We start from the raw sequence: 18,518 nt of genomic DNA on the forward strand, positions 1-18,518 counted from the left end.
ATCCCAAGCAGGCTTCACACTATCAGTGCTGAGCCCAATGGGGGCTGGAACTCATCAACTGTGAGATCATGGCCTGATCTGAAATCATGAGTCAGGCTCTTAACCAACTGAGGCACCCAGGCACCCCTATATATATTCTTGGCTATAGCAGGCATTTATTTTTTTTTTTAATTTTTTTTTTCAACGTTTATTTTATTTTTTGGGACAGAGAGAGACAGAGCATGAACGGGGGAGGGACAGAGAGAGAGGGAGACACAGAATCGGAAACAGGCTCCAGGCTCTGAGCCGTCAGCTCAGAGCCTGACGCGGGGCTCGAACTCACGGACCGTGCGTGAGATCGTGACCTGGCTGAAATCGGACGCTTAACCGACTGCGCCACCCAGGCGCCCCTAGCAGGCATTTATTAACTGTAAATCTATTGGCCATGTTCCTGCTTGTAGTATGGATTTCTCCTGTCTTCCGTGAACTACCTCCAAGACTTCAGTTTAAGGATAAGGGTGGCCAAGGACTTCTGTAAAGATTTCTTGCACTTTCCAGAATTAAATGTGTGACACTTTGGTTTCCTTCCTTTGGATTTTACCAGCGAAAAACTGCGGAAGGTAGGGGGGGTGGGGTAAGGGCCATTTCTGGGAAAATGGGCTTATTCAGTATGGACACTTCACTTTAGTACAAGAAACACTTATGGAATTAAGGGCAAAGTTCGATGGTTGTCATTCGTGTTTTATTCGTGCCCTCATTCACACTCACAGGTCAGGCTCAATCTCCGCTGCATTTCACTTTCAAGGCACTGGCTCAGCACGAGGACGGTCCCTTTAAGGCCCTGGAAAGGGTCTCGTTGTCGGTTTCGGCGAGAAAGCCACGCCCCATCACGTGTACGCAGTCCCAGAGGGGCGGGGCCGGCAGCTCCTCGCTTTCGTCACTTCCGGTTCTCTGTCAGTTGCAAGCGAGCGAGCAGAGGGCTGTTCGGCTGCAAGAGCGGAGCGTGAGTGTTGGGGGCCCCGCCCCCACCCTTCGAGTCCCTGCCCGGCCGATCCCCACCCTCCCGGCGGGGCCGCGAGCCGTTTGCGGCCTCTACACCGCTCGCCGGCGACGGCCGCGGGAAATGGCGGCGCTGCCAGACCTCCCCTTTCCCCGCCTTGGCCTCCCTGGACCTCCTCCTTCGCCGACCCTGCGCCCCATGCGCTGTAGGCCATTCCGCGCCAGAAGCTGGCTCCCGGGAATGGCTCGGGCGCGGCGAGAGCTGCGGCCCCGGGCGGCGGGGTGCGGCCGGGCGGGGGGCGGGGAGCTTTGGGGAGGGGGCCGGGGCGCCCCCGGGACAATGCAGCGGCGGCCCGGGCCACAGCGGGGGCGCGTGCGGAGCCTGCTTTTCCTCAAGGCTTTGCTGGGGCTCTCACCGTGACTCCCGGGGGGGGGGCTGTCTAGGGGAGGGAGAGAGCGGACCCCGTCGGAGGAGGGCTGCGGGGGAAGGACGACTGGTATGCTGGGGGTAGGTAATGCTTCGAGAGAAGAAAATGGCGCTTGGTGCAAGTCCCTCCTCTTCCCATACGGTCTCCTCCGCACTTCGCCGCCTCCCACGCCCCCTCCGACCAACCTGTCTCCCCCCGCCCCAGCCGTTGCCAGCCCCAGGGTTCCAGCAGTTTCCTGGTGTCGCGCAGCCCCCTTTCCCCGTGTTGGTGCTCATCACCCTCGTGTAGTACCGAATTCGTGTGCCTTTTAGTCTACGTTTATTTTCACCTCGTCTTTTCTAGTCCTCCACGCCATCATCAGAGAATGAAGATTCGTTTTTTCAGTTGGGTTTTGTATATATTCTACACTAGCATTTTAATACCACCTGCCTGAATTACTAGCCTGCCTTTTTTTTACGTAAAAATATATTTTGTCAAAAGTTCAAAGTGGCCTTAGTTACCATTATCTTGTTTTTTTGTTGAATGGGCTTCTAATTTGGATTAATTACGAGGTCATTCTTTGAAATGATCTTAGCCCTCCCCCCCCCCCCGCAGCTTTTTAATAGACCGTATAGTTATGCTTGATTATTTCAAAGTGAAAAAATAGGTTATGTTCAATTTAATTACCTTTAAAAAAATGTTTCTTGGCATTATTAGCTGCTAGCATAAAAAAAACTTAAATTGATTTTGGAGTTTAGGATGTAAAATGGAGGCAGTAACAGGATTAGTACATAAAACATGGTTCAGAACGTTGTTGGTTCCACCTGAGTTTCCTCTTCTCATCAGGAAATTACCAGTTGGGTTTGTTTGAGCTTTTTGAAATTAGTGGCTAGAATTGGAATGGATGGCCCACTTCTTTTACCTTGACCTCCTATTGTGGAATACATTCAATGTCAGTGTAGAGACAGGTTTAGTCTAGAGAGCTTGATTATGATATTTTGAGGAGAAAATGAGGTCTTTTTTCCTTTATTCAACATTTAACAGACTTTGTTGTATATATTGGGGCCTTTAGGTTATACAAAAATTAATAGGACCCATCCTTTTCGGATAGAAAGCAAAAGATTTTTTAATAAGTGGTTTACCACTTGGTTTTATAAAGTGCCTTGAAAGGAAGTACAGCATGCCTTGGAATTCCTTGAAATTTGGGCTTTAGCTTTTTTTTCTTTTCTTCTTTTTTTTTTTTAATCACTGCAAAAGTAGAGAAACAAGGCCCTCTGGCTGGCTGTGCTCAGTAAACCTCCACTTGAAAGCAAGGGATTGGCCTATGTATATACCTCTGGGGAACTAGGGCCATAGTAGGGATTTGAGAAAAGGTGTTGCCCCTCCCATAAGCAGATTCTTCAGAATTTAGTTATATTCCAGAGAAAAAAATCAGTGTAAAATGTAATGAATTGTAAAAATTACGTATAACTTTGTGAACTCTGAATAGGTGCTTGTTATTTTGATGGCATGGTCAAAAAGCCAGAGAGCATGAAGGACATACACAAAATGTGAAAAAATAGGATTATACTGGCGAGTGAATTAGCTATTGACATCTGTATAGTGCAGCTCTTCTCCATGTTGGGTGGATAATTCCGTTAGATCTCATGAGTGAGAAATATAAAGCCGTATTGAGGATATTCCTACTTCCTGGTTTTAGCAGATTGCTGTCACCTGCCTTCTTGCAATTTATCCTACCCATAAACCTCTAACCTCTCTAAAATGCAGTATAAAAAGACCCAGTGGCTTTGAGAAAGAGGTGTAGGAGTGTGAGAGGTGTGTGACATTTTACTTCTTTCTCCTTGCTGGGTTCTGGGTGTTATTTTCAACTCAGAAGAGCATAGATTAAGAGTATAACTTCTAGCATTGTGCTTTGCGTCACAATTCCAGTACCACAAAATGATAGAACCATGGAACTTCTTAAATTTTTGCTTGGGAGAGATTAAGCTGGAGGTAATCGAATAATTTGTTAATTATATAATGTATTTGTCTTGCAGAATGCCTAAGTCAAAGGAACTTGTTTCTTCAAGCTCTTCCGGCAGTGATTCTGACAGTGAGGTTGACAAAAAGGTGACTATTAATGCAAGTCATTTCTGTGATACTTAATTCAGCAGTATTGCCCACATCCAGTTCTATAGGACAGCAAGGCATATCAGAATGGTAAAAAGAGAGCTTGGACGGGTGTTTCTGAAAGTGCAAATGGTTCTGGGACCACTTGACCAAAGTGCCTAGGGTACTTGTTCATGCACACTCCTGGCCCCTAAATCAGACTTGAGCAAGTGTTTGGACCTGAACAAGTCTCCCATTGAGGACTTCTAGGAACACTAACTCTGCAGAACCACCACCTTATTCCCTAGGGGGAATAGCATTAGAAATAGGCCAAAGCCGCTATTTGCTTTATTTGGAAATCTGCCTAATCTGTAGGTATTGTGTGTTGTAGTTGAACTAAATTACCTGAACTCTGAATGCAGGTGTCAATTTTGACAGTGTCCTTGGCCACTGATGTTTATCCAGCCCACTAGGATTACTTCAAATGTAGGCTTGGTACATGTTAAGTTAGAATGTTATTTACTCTGGTCTCCTCCTTTTAGTGAAATCAACACCCAGCAAAGCTAACGTGAAATAACCCATTTTGACAACAGGCTTTTTCTACATTAGTTGACACCTGTGCTGGAAGCTTTGCATTCTGCTTACCTGAGCAGCTGACATTGTAGTCCGAGCTTCCTTCCATGCAGAACTTTTTATTTCCTAGAAGCTTACATAATTATGTCTATGAGTTTAGTTGACAGTGTTAGTTAAAAGAGCTTATGGGAGAATCTTGGAGAAGATGGATCTTTAGGGAAATAAAGAATATATCACGTAAAGGTTGAAATGAAGCCTCAAAGAGCATACATAGCTGTACTGCAGAAGGAAATATGTCTTAAATTCTTATTTGCGTTTGGTATGGCATTTGATTATGTTCATTTAGCAAATTTTTATTGAGTGTGCATGTGCCAATCCCTGGGGAGTATCCAGACCCTGATACAAAGAATAATCACTTTCTGCTTATTGAGCTGAATTGATATTTGCCATTTGTCCCAAATAGTATTCTTAATCCTGTAAGCACTTAAATTAAATACATTCACTTTTGGGGCACCTGGGTGGCTCGGTTGAGTGTCCGACTTCGGCTCAGGTTGTGATCTCGCAGGGTTCGAGCCGTTGGTTGCGCTCTGTGCTGACCGCTTGGAGCCTGGAGCCTGCTTCAGATTCTGTGTCTCCATCTCTGCTCCTTCCCGCTCATGCTCTCTTAGAAATAAGCTTAAAAAAAATTAAATGCATTCACTTTTTCAGTTATATGCATACGTAACATTATATTTTATCTAGTTTCATCTAATTTAGTAAGACAAGTCAGTTTGTACTTTCCACTAAAAGGAACACGACTGCCCTCTGCTGTTTAGGTTGGGAACTCCACTAGTTTTCATAGGCGTTAGCTCATTTTAAGAACCAGGCTATATAAAAAGTTTTTACAATAATGCTGTTTAATTTAAAACGTTGTTTTGATTTTGAATAGTAGTCTAAGCACATTGCTGTCCACCTTTGGTGATTTTTTTTTTCTGATGAGCAAGTTCTTGAATTGTTGATTTCTAATGCTCAGTACGAAAAAGCTTTCTTAGGTTTGTGTACTCATAAATTTTTCTTTCTTTTTTTTAAAAGCTTATTTATTTGTTTATTTTGAGAGAGAGAGTGCGCACATATGTGCATGAGCAGGGGAGGGGCAGAGAGAGGGAGAGAGAGAATCCCGAGCAGTCTCCATGCTCAGCGTGGAACCCGTCTCGGGGCTCGATCCCATGAAATGTGAGATCATGGCTTGAGCTGAAATCAAGAGTCAGATGCTTTAACTGACTGAGCTACCCAGGTGCTACACGTACTCATAATTTTCAAAGTCAATTTAAAGTCCCTTTTGGAATAGGCAGCGCACGAATAACATATCCTAGATTGGAATAAGTTGGTTGTATTCTTACGAATTAATATATTTCCTTTGTAAAAAAAATTAGTAGCTGACTAACTTTAATAGACTCGTGGCTTCTAAAAGTTTATTCTCTTCCCAGAGAAATCTGATGTGCGTATCTGGTCTATTAAAGAGTTGTTTCTCTGGTTATTACCTCTTTGATGCCTGAAGTGACTTTTGGGCTCTTGGGAACACATTTTGAAGACACTGTTTTAGATACTAGGTTAATTCCATAGTTCTCTTGTCAAGTGAAACTTGCCTGTGTGTGTTTTTAGGATTCTTTTTTTAATGAATAAATGTAGTCCTCTGATCCTTTAAGTCCTAAGGAGTCAGGAAGTGTTTGAACCTGAAATGTGTTTTATTCTTACGTATGCAGATTTTAACCATTATTCTTGTTTTTCTTTCAAGTTAAAGCGGAAAAAGCAGGTTACTCCAGAAAAACCTGTAAAGAAGCAAAAGACCGGTGAGACTTCAAGAGCCCTGTCATCCTCTAAGCAGAGTAGCAGCAGCAGAGATGATAACATGTTTCAGGTAATTTCCTTAGATCCAGAGGAATTATTATCTGGCTTGATCTGATGAATGTTGAAAGTACTATAATCTGATCCTGCATAATAATTTTTAATGTTCTTATAATCATCTTATATTCGTTGAAATGTAAGAGCAAGTTTGTAGAAATGAAAGTAATTTATATGCTGCTAGATTATTGTTAAAGTCTAGAAACTTGTGGTTTGGCTAAGTGTAAAACAGTGAATTTAAAATTATAGACATCCAGGGGCTCCTGGGTGGCTCAGTTGGTTAAGCGTCTGACTTCAGCTCAGGTCATGATCTCACAGTTCATGAGTTTGAGCCCCGCGTCTGTGCTGACAGCTCAGAGTCTGGAGCCTGCTTCAGATTTTCCCTCTCCCCCTCTCCCCCTCTCCCCCTCTCCCCCTCTCCCCCTCTCCCCCTCTCCCCCTCTCCCCTCTCCCCTCTCCTCTCCCTCTCCCTCCCCCCCCCCAAAATAAACATTGAAAAAAAAAAAAAAGATTTTAAAGTTCTAGGCATTCAGAAACAGATTGAGAACTGCACATTTAGGAAGCAGTTTGAATGCAGGGCTTGATCTCATGAACCTGTGAGGTCATGACCCAAGCTGAAACCAAGAGTCGAACACTTAACCAACTGAGCCACCCAGGCATCCTTGAGTTGTTAATTTTAGCCATTCTGACCGGTGTGAGGTGGTATCTCATTGTGGTTTTGATTTGTATTTCCCTGATGATGAGTGATGTGGAGCATCTTTGCATGTGTCTGTTAGCCATCTGGATCTTCTTTGGAGAAATGTCTATTCGTGTCTTCTGCCCATTGCTTCACTGGATTATTTATTGTTTGGGTGTTGACTTTGATAAGTTCTTTACAGGTAAAATAGGTATATATTTTGAATTTACTGATGGCCTTGAAAGACAGTGCCAGGATTAAGGTTAGAATAGGAAAATAGAAGTTGGATATTTTTACTCACTTTTTGCCTAGTTATGTGTGTGGATGAAAATAGACACATGATGGTTATACTTACTACTGTATTGAATATGGAATATGCTAAAAGAGATTTCAGGTGCACTGATCACACAGAAAATGGTAACTGAAATATGTTAATTATCTTGAGTAGTAATCATTTCACTATGAATAGATCACATCTTCATGTGGTACACCTTAAATGTATACATTTTTTGTTAAAAAATATTAAAAATTTAGACAAAATGCAGATGGATTAGTTATAGGTTTTAGTCTTCTGACTTGCCTATAGCTTAGGGGAACAGACTACTTTGATAGAAAACATAAGTCAGTATATGTAAGGAAGAATTATGAAAGGGCCCTCATTTCTTTAAGTTTGAATGCTGTTTTTTGTTTGTTTTTTTGAATGCCTCCTGTACATCAGGCCTTGCTAAGTTCTGGGTAAGCAGTAATGGTCCCAGTAGACATGGTCTCTGGATTTGTGGAATTTATAGGGATAAATATTATACTAATAAACATACATATATATGTATATGTATGTATATAAGTTATGTTAAGGGCTGAGAAATAAAAGGGTAGGTTATTATGAGAGAGAAGGTGCTCTGGGAATCTCTCTCTAGAGAAGTGACATTTGAAGCTTAAGACATAAAGGAGGAGCCAGTCATGAAATATATGAGAGAGGGAATCCTTTCTAAAGTAGAGAGGCTTGTGCAAATATTTTGTGGCTGGAGCCTAGGAAACCTGGTTGAGAATGTAGATAGATCTGGTTGGTAACGAGGGTGAAGGACCAGGTCTTGCACTCTTTGAGTTTTATTCTAAGTGCTGTGGGAAGTTTCCTTAAGGGTCAGAATGAAATGTGGAATCTGCAAGAGAAGCATCCCGTCCTTTCATAGACCTTCTTGTAGAGAATGGACTTTCTTCTTGTGGAGAATGAAGTGCTGCATTGGAATAGTTTAACTTAATGTTTGCAATAGAGGTAAAAACTTTCGAGGATTTGGGCAACTATCTTGGGCTTTCTCTGATCAGTTCTTGTTTACCGTTTGCCTGCCTTTGTCTGTTTAATGAAAACATCTGTAGCATTTTAATGGATTTTATCTTGTCTTTTGAAGAAACAGGATCCACATTTAGAGATTTTATTATGTTAGAGCAGTTTGGGGAAAACCACATCTATTTTTAGGGGGTGGTTATCTCATCAAAAAAAGTGGGTTCAGTTTTTAAAACCTCATTTGGAAAGCTTCCTGAGCCTCATAAAGCTGTAAGATTCCTCACTCTTTTGAAAGCGCCTCTTGGTTTCTCTAGGAGGAACTATATATTTTATTTTCAAAGTGACTTTTCACAGACCTTAGTAGTGACAGGCATTCTACAAGATAATCTTTAATTTTGTTGCTGTTATAGGTTTTTCTTTGAAATGGTAATTTGGCCATAGAAAAATATTTTGGTGATAATACTGAATTTTAATTGGCTTAAGAGCACAGTAGAGTACATTGGTTATATAAATAAAAAATGAGAACTTCATTTTTACTTACAATAATGGTTTGACAATTTTATTAATATTTTATTTGAAATTTTTTTTTTCCGGGGCGCCTGGGTGGCGCAGTCGGTTAAGCGTCCGACTTCAGCCAGGTCACGATCTCGCGGTCCGCGAGTTTGAGCCCCGCGTCGGGCTCTGGGCTGATGGCTCGGAGCCTGGAGCCTGTTTCCGATTCTGTGTCTCCCTCTCTCTCTGCCCCTCCCCCGTTCATGCTCTGTCTCTCTCTGTCCCAAAAATAAATAAAAAACGTTGAAAAAAAAATTAAAAAAAAAAAAAAAAAATGAAATTTTTTTTTTCCTAGAATTTTTATAGTTTTAACCCTCACGTTTAGGTCTGTGATCCATGTAGAATTAGTTTAGTTTTTCTGTGTATGGTGTGAGATAGAGGTTGAACTAATTTCTCCCCCCCATGGAGATATTCTTAGAGTTATTAAATCAGTATTGTAAGTCCCAGCGAACAGTTCCACTATGAGAATTATTCTGGCCTTATCTAATTTATCCAATAAAACAGTTTACTAAGAACCCAGTATGATAGGCACTAGGGGGTTTCAAGAAGACTGACTAAAAAATAAGCCATTAAAAGTGACCATAAGATCACTGGTGACTAATTTAGTGTAGGCAGTGGGAATTTAATTAGTAGAAACAGTATTCCTCTCCTTTCAAAATTTAGCAATAAATGGAAGAGGGAAACATGGAGAAAGTTTACAAAATGCAGGTTAGGGAAAATGTTTTCTAGAAGAGGGGAATGAACATGTTAGGAAATGGTAGGTATGAAGCCAGTGAAATGGGAAAGAACGTGTATGAAAGAAACGGGATAGAAAAAGTAAAGAAAGTTAACTGATATGATGTGAGTGTAGAGAAGAAAGATTTGAAGGCACTTAACCCGTACCCAGTGGACTTCATTTCTCCATAAAGCATGGGGCATGCCCTGGAATTAGGGGTATACCAGCAGGACAAGAAACGTAACTTGAAAATGGAAAACTAAAGGAAAATGCACAAGACCTAGCTGAGACCAGAAAAAGCAGTCTAAAAGGACATAGGCAAGATGGAAGCCATTAATATGTACTGGGTCAGCACAGCTGTGATTCTACTACAGTAATAACTTGTATCCCCGTGAAAAGGATTATTTAATAATCAAGGGGCCCTGGTTCGAAGGGAAAGGAGCATAACCGAACCCCAGATCTTTACATGTTGATGTAAGCACAAAAATCATAGCTGGTTTTTAGTCAGTAAGCCTGAAGAGTAGTTTCAGAATGAGTAAGAGATGGGCAGGTGTTAAAAGTTTTGATCAGAAAGTGTGACTTCTTAGTTTAAGTGCTAGATAGTATATTACAGCAGTGTAAGACATCCTGGAAAGTGCTTACAGACACTTTGTTGAGTAAATTGTTTTCCTTTGTAGTTTGTTAAGGACAGTGTAAGGTTTTTGAAAAATAGTTTTCTGTGGGTAGTTTTAAGTTCTTACTTTGAGACTATGGGTGAAGTGTATTAAAGATGTTATTTGAAATGAATGTCTAAAAGAAAAAGCTTTCTCATGTTACTATTGACCGGATCTCTGGATTCTTAGAATGGTGTATTGCTGGTGGAGTCTATGGATTCCTACTGGTTGTAGTTTGTACTGCAAAACTTTGCTTTCTAATGATTTTTATTGTGGTAAAAAATCAAAAACACTTTACATAGAATTTGCTATTTTAACCATTTTTAAGCATACAGTAGTGTTAAGTATGTTTATATTATTGTGAAACAGATCTCCAGAACTTTTCATTTTGCAAAACTTAAATAACAACTCCCCTTTACCCCCTCCCCAGGCCCTGATAACCACCATTCTACTTTTTGTCTCTCTGAATCTGACTAGTCTAGGCATTTCTTATAAGTGGAATCATATAGTATGTATCTTTCTATGAGTGGTTTCTTTCACTTAGCATATGTCAGCAAGGTTCATCTGTGTTGTAGCATGTGACAGGATTTCCTGTTTGTTTGTTTGTTTATTTATTTATGAGAGTGTGAGCAGGGAGGGGCAGAGGGAGAGAAAATCTTTTTTTTTTTTAATGTTTGTCTATTTATTTTGAGAGAGAGAGAGAGAGGGAGAGAGAATCCCAAGCAGGCTCCGTGCTGTCAGCATGGAGCCTGATGTGGGGCTTGATCCCACAAACCACGAGATCATGACCTGAGTCGAAATCAAGAGTCAGACACTTAACTGACTGAGCCACCCAGGTGCCCCTAGGATTTCCTTTTTTTAAGGCTAATACTCCATTGTATGTATATAACACATTTTGTTTATGTCAACATTTAGGTTGCCTCCATCTTTGGGGTGCTGTGAGTAATGCTGCTGTGAACATGGGGGTACAAATAAATATCTTAAGACCTTGCTTTTATTTCTTTTAGGTACACACCCAGAAGTGTGGCTCCTGGATCATTGCTAGATCATGTATTAGTTCTGTTTTTAATTTTTTTGAGGCATCTCCATACCATTTTCCATAGTGTTCCTCTGTTTTACTAATGATTCCTTTAATGTGAAAATGATTGGAAGGGTCAGATGTGCTTCATTTAATTCCGTCGTTTTAAGAAAGATTTTTTCAGTGACATTTCCTTTGGTTGTAGTTTCGATATTCAGAATAGTAGTAAATATAAATATGGACATCACTCTTGAATACCTTTCTATGTTTTCTTTGGCAGATTGGGAAAATGAGGTATGTCAGTGTTCGAGACTTTAAAGGGAAAGTCCTAATTGATATTAGAGAATATTGGATGGATCCGGAAGGTGAAATGAAACCAGGAAGAAAAGGTGAGATTTAATTTCCCGAATTTGGTCCTGATATTAGGACTGAACTAAAAATTATCTAAGTAACGTATCTTACTTGAAATTGAAATAATGTTTGCAGTGCATTGGGAGGATCTTCATTCAGTTGAGTGTTCTGTAGTCTTTTTGGACATGACACTTCCTTCAGTCATCTGTCTTAAATAATTGTTGGAATAAAACCCAGAAGAAAGAATACCCCTAATATCATTTCATTTGGCTGCTAATTTGTTTGGCTATATATATATATTTTTTTTAATGTTTGTTTATTTTTGAGTGGGGGAGGGGCAGAGAGAGAGGGAGACAGAGGATCCAAAATGGGATCCGTGCTGAGAGCAGAGAGCCTGATGCGGGGCTCGAACTCTCAAACTGCAAGATCATGACCTGTGAAGTTGGATGCTTAACCGACTGAGCCGCCCATGTGCCCCTGCTTGGGTGTAACTTTAAAAAAAAAAAAAAAAGTTTATCTGAATTCTTAAGTAGTAGGCACTATCTGAGAAGTTGTAAAAATTGGAATGAAAAATTCTGGTTTATAGTGTTTCCTTTTGGTTCATCTTCTAAAGGATATTCTTTAACGGGGTGGGGGGGTGGGTGGGATCCTTTTACTGGGTCTTTGTCCTCTTTCCATTTATGCTGCATCCCATCCCAAGCATATCAGCATCATAGAAGCATACTGGATTTTTTCACCAGATTTATAGCTAGAGAACATTTATGGATTAGCATAAATTCCTATATTTTGGTAGTTAGCTGCTTTAGGTTGATCCTTAGCTAATAATAAAAGGCCTCTTTATCTTCTACTCTGCCTGTTTGTCATTTTGAAGGTACTGCTTGTTTGCTTCATGTGGGTTTTGGGTTTACTAAACCTAACGTTTGTTTTCATACCCTTTAACATTTTCTTGTTCAGGTCGTTTCTGGCTCATTCAGGTTTTTTCATTGTGGGCAATGCCACATTTCTTGTTTCTGCAAACATTTACTGAAATAATTTGATCAGCTTAAAGTCTTTCCAAGGTGTTGATGCATTATGTTCTTCTGCCTTCCTCACAATTTCATGGCCTCCCAGCAGTTTTCTGAAAAATACACTCATTCTTCCAATTCTAGTTTATTTCTCTATTTACATGGGTCAAGTATTAGAACATTGGAAGTTCCAAGTTCAAAATACTTTCTGTTCATAGTCTTACATCATAAATAGAAAAGACATGTTATTAACTAACATTTTAAGTGTTTACTTATGTGTCGTGATACACTTAGCTTTTTATTCAGATTAACTAATGTATTGGTTCTCAACACCCCTTTGAGGTGTAAATACCATTTTGCTGGTGAGACCGAGACTCAGAGGTAATGACAGTTTTTTAAGGTGACATTAGTGATTGGGAGGCAGTGATAGAACCCTGACAGCATGATTGCAGAATGCATTTTTAATCAGTACGTACATTCTGAGAAGTCCTGTGTGGGTCACGTCCCAGGAATTTTTCCAAAGTGAAATGAAGGTTTCTGGAATAACTCAGCACAAAGTCATTCACCTTGAGTTCCTGTAAAAATTTGAGCAAATGTTGGAACCAACTGGATATAGAAATGGAGTGTCACATACGAAATCTGGACCTGGCCACTTAGCCTGCTAGTTTACAAACTAGCAAATTAGCTTGTGAGATGCATCTTCAAATCATTTGTTCTCACAGGGTATAGTAAGTATTGTGCAGGATACAGTGTTGGAAGTAAAACTAGATATAGGACTGGTCTTGGTTCAGGTCATTGTGATGAATATGTAATTAACAAATTGAGAGATTTGACTCTTGGTATGGTTCCATTGTGCCTTTCAAAGTGACAGCTGTTGATAAAGCGGTATTTTAGTTGTAAGTATGAAAATCATCAAGAAAGCATAAATAGAGTTTCAACTTTTAATTTTTAAAACTTTGTTTTAGGTATTTCTTTAAATCCTGAGCAATGGAGCCAGCTGAAGGAACAGATTTCTGACATTGATGATGCAGTAAGAAAACTGTAAAATCAGAGCCATATAAAACCTGTACTGTTCTAGTTGTTTTAATCTGTCTTTTTACATTGGCTTTTGTTTTCTAAACGTTGTTTTCGAAGCTATTGTATATTTGGATTGCAGAACAATTTGTAAGATGAATACATTTTTTTTTAATGTGCATTATTAAAAATGTTCTGAGTGAAGCTAATTGTCAACTTTATTAAGGAGGATTGCTTTGTGCCCGCCACCTAGTGTAAAATAAAATCAAGTAATACAATCTTAACTGTTGTGGCCTTTTTTGATCAAAGGAGTTGGTACTGTTTAAGGCCAAAAGTAACAGTTTATAGACCTGTTAATTTCAACTTGGCTTTTACATTCAAAAGGATTTGTATTGCATTGGATTTATAAACTCTGACTTGTGAAATCCATAGTTGATCTGTTTTCTTCCAGCCCAATGTCTAGACTTGTTGTATTTTTCCACCCCAGTGATACTTCACTTTCCCTTTTTTTACTTCATTTTCCTTTAGTAACTTGTCATGTTCAGTTTTCATTTCACTTTTTGCTCTTTTTCTTGAATATATTCTAATTTGGAAAGTCAGTGAAACTGTCAAAATGTTAGTTATCTCAATAAGGTACTTGTAATTAAAATATTATACGAGAGCTACAATCACTAATTCTACTGTATTAAATATTAGGAGATATAGTTTGATAAAAAACATGGCTTGTATGAAAACTGAACAAGTAAGTGTATGTTGTTACCTGTAGCGTTCTGTGTAGTTACCTTACTGCTTAGTCTGCAGAGAGTAGTGACTTAGATGTCTGATTTGCTTTCACTTATTAAACATGTTCACCATGGGATGATGTCTATAAAATCAGATACTGTTATATTAGATTAGGATTTAATAAAAATTGTGAAAGCTTATTGGCTTAACATTTTATTTTGTAACATGGAGTATATATATAGCCAGAGATCTCACTGAGCTTTACTGTCATACTAATGTGGTCAGTTTTTGGAGGAAAGAGTAGATAGAGCATATTCTTACTGGCCTTTTCTTAGTAGGCTTGGTTCTTTTGCAGTTTTATCTCTCGGATAGTAGTATTCTAGACTTAATGTTAAGTTTTAGCAGGTACTCTGAAGTGATTTTCACTGAACCATAGTGATGAAGCAGATCCAGATTGAGGCACAAATTTCAGGGGCTTTGCAGCAATAAATAGGGCATGGTGTGCCTTAGGTAAAGAATGTAAAGGAGCTATAACTGAAATTGAAGAAGGTGGCAGTGAAGAGGAAGGAATTCTCTTCACGCTAAATGATAACACGTGATATTTTGATCACATTGATAGGACACAGTTCTAAATGGAATGGTAAAAGAAACGTTTAAAGACGTGAAAAATTCTTGTTAACAAATTACGTATTTTTGGTAGCTAATCTTAAATGGTTTACTGCCATATCAGAGAGTTGCACTATTATACCAACTTTGATTACCGCATCTAAAACATTTTATAGTAGAATTGTCAAGGACTTGATTTCAAAACCAGCTGCCGGGACACATACAGTTACTAAATTTTTTTTTCTGGCAGCTGTTCTAAGTCTGTTTTTACATTTTTTAGATGATTTTTTAGTGTTTTTAGCAGTAGCCCTAATAGGTGCATAATTGGGGAAGTAAATCCTCTCTTCTGGTATTTTAGCATCCAAATAATAGGTACCAAAAGTGTTCAAAATGGTATTTTAGACAAATCTCGCTTGATTGATAACTTCCCCTTATTTGGGAATATAAATGTGTTCTATTAACTTAATTGGGTGAATTTATAAAGTATTCCTAGATATGTATACAAGAAAGGGTAGTTAGAAGACAGAGCTTTGATTTCGGTGTAGTTGAAGGAGTAATGGGTAGATTTCCTAGGTATGTATGAATTCAGGGTGCCGTGTGCATTTTGAACCAATCTGCTGATACAGAGGTGGTGCTGAAATCTACTACCTAGGCATTTTGTAGCTGAATAGCATTAGGTCATTAAAACCTTCATGTAAGGAGAGTTTCCCTGGCAGAATTTGATAGGTTGACTGCTAAATTCATTTAAATCTACTACTGGATATGCAATACACAGACATTATTTGTCTTTTTTTGGGTGCAGGAAACGAGAACTGGGTTTAAAAGAAGAGAGCAATTAACTGTACTGAAAAGAGAAGATAGGGGACTGATGTTTTCTGTTTAAACTTCTCTTCCTGGTAAGGTTTCTTCCAGGAAGAAAGCTTGGCATTTTGAGACAGCAGTTTCTTACTTCGTGATGCCAGAATGGATTTAATTAATGCCAGATCCGAGTGTAGTTGTAGCAGGGTGTTTCTAATGGGGTTTTCCCTCTTTGTCTTTTAAAGTATGAGTGGCATTTGACCAATTTCCAGTGCCCTTGGTGTTTTAAAGAAAACCACTAAAAAAGAAAAACTCTTAATAATTTGATTATTCTCTTTTGCTTCTTAAATGCTTTTGAAGAATACTCCTACCTCATTAGCCAGTCAAGTTGCTGTGGTGATGTACCTATTTCTACATAGGAAAAAAGACTTAGGAAAAAAAGTATGTTCATCCTGGCTTGGCTATTGAGGGGAAAAGAGAAAGAATTGGGTGTTACTTAGGTGTTCGTGACACTTAAAAGTCAGAAGAGCACTATAAAAGTTTGAAAATTTAAAAAAGCACTGGCTGATATTTTGGTGTCTCCTAAAATTCTTTGCTATTTACTTTTTATGGAAATTAATCCAGTGAAAAACTTGAAAGTTTTTTTTTCTTTTTTTAAGCGGTATTTTCCAGATAAAGACTAGGGGTAAACATTCACATAGTCACAAATATGTAATTTTGTAATTGTGGAATAACCTGTATGCTTTGTTTGGTACATCTTCCATGGAGAGTCAATGAATACAATACTCCATCTGTGAATATTTTAAATGTTGAAATAAAAATAAGAAATGTGCCCTATGTGTCATCCCAGTTTCACAGACCTAAAGATGAATGGCTTAGTTATTTGTTGAATGGATTTTGTTAACAAATAGAATGCCTTTCTGTGTGAATGCTTCTGGAATGTGAATTCGCCTTAGCGTGTTAAATCTTCTGAGGACCTCTGGGATGGGACGGGATGGGCCAAGCAGGTTGGGGTGGAGTGGGCCTGTTTTTCCCATCTTTCTGATCCAGATGGGAAAATGCAAATACTGAGGTGTACACAGCCTCTCTCTCTCTCTCTCTCTCTCTCTCTCTCTCTCTCTCTCTCTCTTTTAAAGTTTATTTATTTTGAGAAAGTGCACAAATGGTGGGGAGGGTGAGAGAAGAGAGAGAAAATACCAAGTAGGCTCCAGGCTGTCCACACAGAGCCCAATGTGGGGATCTCATGAACTGTGAGATCAAGACGTGAGCCAAAATCAAGGGTCGGACCCAGGTGCTCCTCCCCGCCTTTTTTGTAACTTTATGAATGTTTTGCAGTCTAATTATTCCTTGGTATACTTAACTGTATTGCCTACTGGACTCCTTTGAGTACTTTAAACTTACACTTTTGTTTAGAAAGCATCTCCCCCCCTCTTTTTAAAAAAATACTTATTTTTGAGAGAGCAGGGGAAGGGCAGGGAGAGAGAGGGAGACAGAGAGAGGATCTGAAGTGGGCTCCTCGCTGGTAGCAACGAGCCCAATGTGGGGCACAAACTCAAGAATGGCAAGATCATGATCTGAGCCAAAGTCAGATGCTTAACTGACTGAGCTAACCAGGTGCCCCTCTTTTTTCCTTCTTGATTAGTGCTTTTGCTTTGTGTTGTATTGAGATCTCATTGTGTAGATTTCTGTCGAGGGGAACTTAAACAGTGATAGGAAGATCATGGAAGACTACTCATGACTCTTCTTGCTCCGCCTAATTGACTGTAAATTTGCTCTTTAGTAAAACATACTCCATCCAGTCAAGGAGAAATCAATAGTACTTGGAATTTATGCAGTTAATCGCTGACTGCAGTTTTGTAGCATAGCTCAAAGGGGAGTTAAGGGATTAAAAAATGGGCTTAAGGGGCACCTGGGTGGCTCAGTTGATCGAACGTCTGACTCTTGGTTTTGGCTCAGGTTGTGATTCCAGGGTTCTGGGATCAAGCCCCACCTCAGGCTCCACACTAAGTGTGGAGTCTGCTTGAGATTCTCTCTTCCTCTGTCCCTCTCCCCAGCTCACATGCTCTCTCTTAAAAAAAAATCATATGGAATTATTTACTGTGTAACAGTTCATCCAAGACAGCCCATCTTAGTAGAAGATCTTGCTACACAGGACTTTTCTCCAACTCGCTTTACCTAAGTCGTTTACAGAGTTCAGACTGTCCCAGACCTGGTTTTACAGCCATTTCAGCCCTAGATTAACAATGGCCTATTGTTTCTAAGTAAAGGGATACACAACTCTTTCTCATTTCACTCTTGGGCTCTTGATTGAATTTAAGTAGTTTATCTTTTTGGGTGACTTATTTTAGCTTGGAAAGGATTTTAGGCCACTTCCTTTCTTTCACTCTACCAGGAAAAACACGTGTTCTGAATCTCAGTTGGATGGTATATCTATACCAGGGTAACAAAAACACTGTGTGCAAAGTGCTTCTCCTACCACCCATGCTAGAATTTCACTAGAATTGTGCATGTAGTCGCTCATGTGTCTTGGAAAGCGATGTGAAGTTCCAGTTTGGCCCTCTTCTAAATAAGACAGAGTCTTCTAATAGCTCCTACTCTAGCTCCCTCTCGCCGCCCTCCCCAAATACATGGTTGTTGGAAGAATGGCATATACGTTACGTATTCTGTGTGCCATTTAGCCCTTCGCCTAGAGGCCCATTCAGATTCTGCTGATTGTTGGAATAAGGTCTTCATAGAGAAAGCTTCCAACCCATTTCATAGTTGTGTCTTTAGTCTTCATTCTGACATGGCTCTTCAGGTTTTCCTTGACTTACAACCTTGACATTTCTGCAGATGTAATTTGTAGGTCACTGGTAGTGTTGATGGTGTTGACCAGGGCAGGGAAGACTGAGGCTGGGTGAATGGGGAGTGGAGACTCAGCAGCTTGGCTGTGAAGGGTAAGGAGAAATGAGAGGGTGACTGTGGAAGGGTGTGGGGTCAAGGGAAGGCTGTGTGTGACTGAAACAGTGTGACATCTAGGTATGGCTGTGTTCAGTGCATGTTTAAGTTGACCTTTGTGGTTCTGGTGACTTCTTCCTAAGTGCTTTCCTGAACCATGAATCCTTTCAATAATTTTAAAGAAAAAAATATGTATGTACTCTACTCCATTTTGCTATGAATATGATTGTTTTGGTTCTTTTTTTTTTTTTTTTAAACGTTTATT

At 39.7% G+C, this 18,518-nt stretch overlaps 1 protein-coding gene across 2 annotated transcripts; it reads left to right on the plus strand.

Annotated features, from left to right (window-relative positions):
• The first annotated feature begins 854 nt into the window (after window positions 1-854).
• On the plus strand, window positions 855-16,148 carry SUB1 (SUB1 regulator of transcription). Of its 2 annotated transcripts, none has more exons than XM_058716765.1 (5): window positions 855-982; window positions 3,422-3,494; window positions 5,821-5,943; window positions 11,101-11,209; window positions 13,141-16,148. In XM_058716765.1, the coding sequence occupies exons 2-5, from the start codon at window positions 3,423-3,425 to the stop codon at window positions 13,218-13,220; spliced, it is 384 nt and encodes a 127-aa protein (XP_058572748.1). In that variant the 5' UTR covers window positions 855-982; window position 3,422; the 3' UTR covers window positions 13,221-16,148. The 2 variants fall into 2 exon arrangements, with proteins under 2 accessions (XP_058572748.1, XP_058572755.1); XM_058716772.1 differs by lacking the exon at window positions 855-982 and adding an exon at window positions 1,029-1,184.
• Window positions 16,149-18,518: the final 2,370 nt, after the last annotated feature.

Source organism: Neofelis nebulosa, chromosome 1 (assembly GCF_028018385.1).
Source record: "Neofelis nebulosa isolate mNeoNeb1 chromosome 1, mNeoNeb1.pri, whole genome shotgun sequence".
NCBI lineage: Eukaryota > Metazoa > Chordata > Mammalia > Carnivora > Felidae > Neofelis > Neofelis nebulosa.

What these genes read in the sequence shown, in the direction of transcription:
- SUB1 (XM_058716765.1), top strand. Translation starts at nt 3,423, where the DNA reads ATGCCTAAGTCAAAGGAACTTGTTTCTTCAAGCTCTTCCGGCAGTGAT. An exon ending in ACAGTGAGGTTGACAAAAAG is followed by an intron (nt 3,495 to 5,820) that starts GTGACTATTAAT and finishes TTTTCTTTCAAG; the next exon opens with TTAAAGCGGAAAAAGCAGGT. An exon ending in GAGATGATAACATGTTTCAG is followed by an intron (nt 5,944 to 11,100) that starts GTAATTTCCTTA and finishes TTTCTTTGGCAG; the next exon opens with ATTGGGAAAATGAGGTATGT.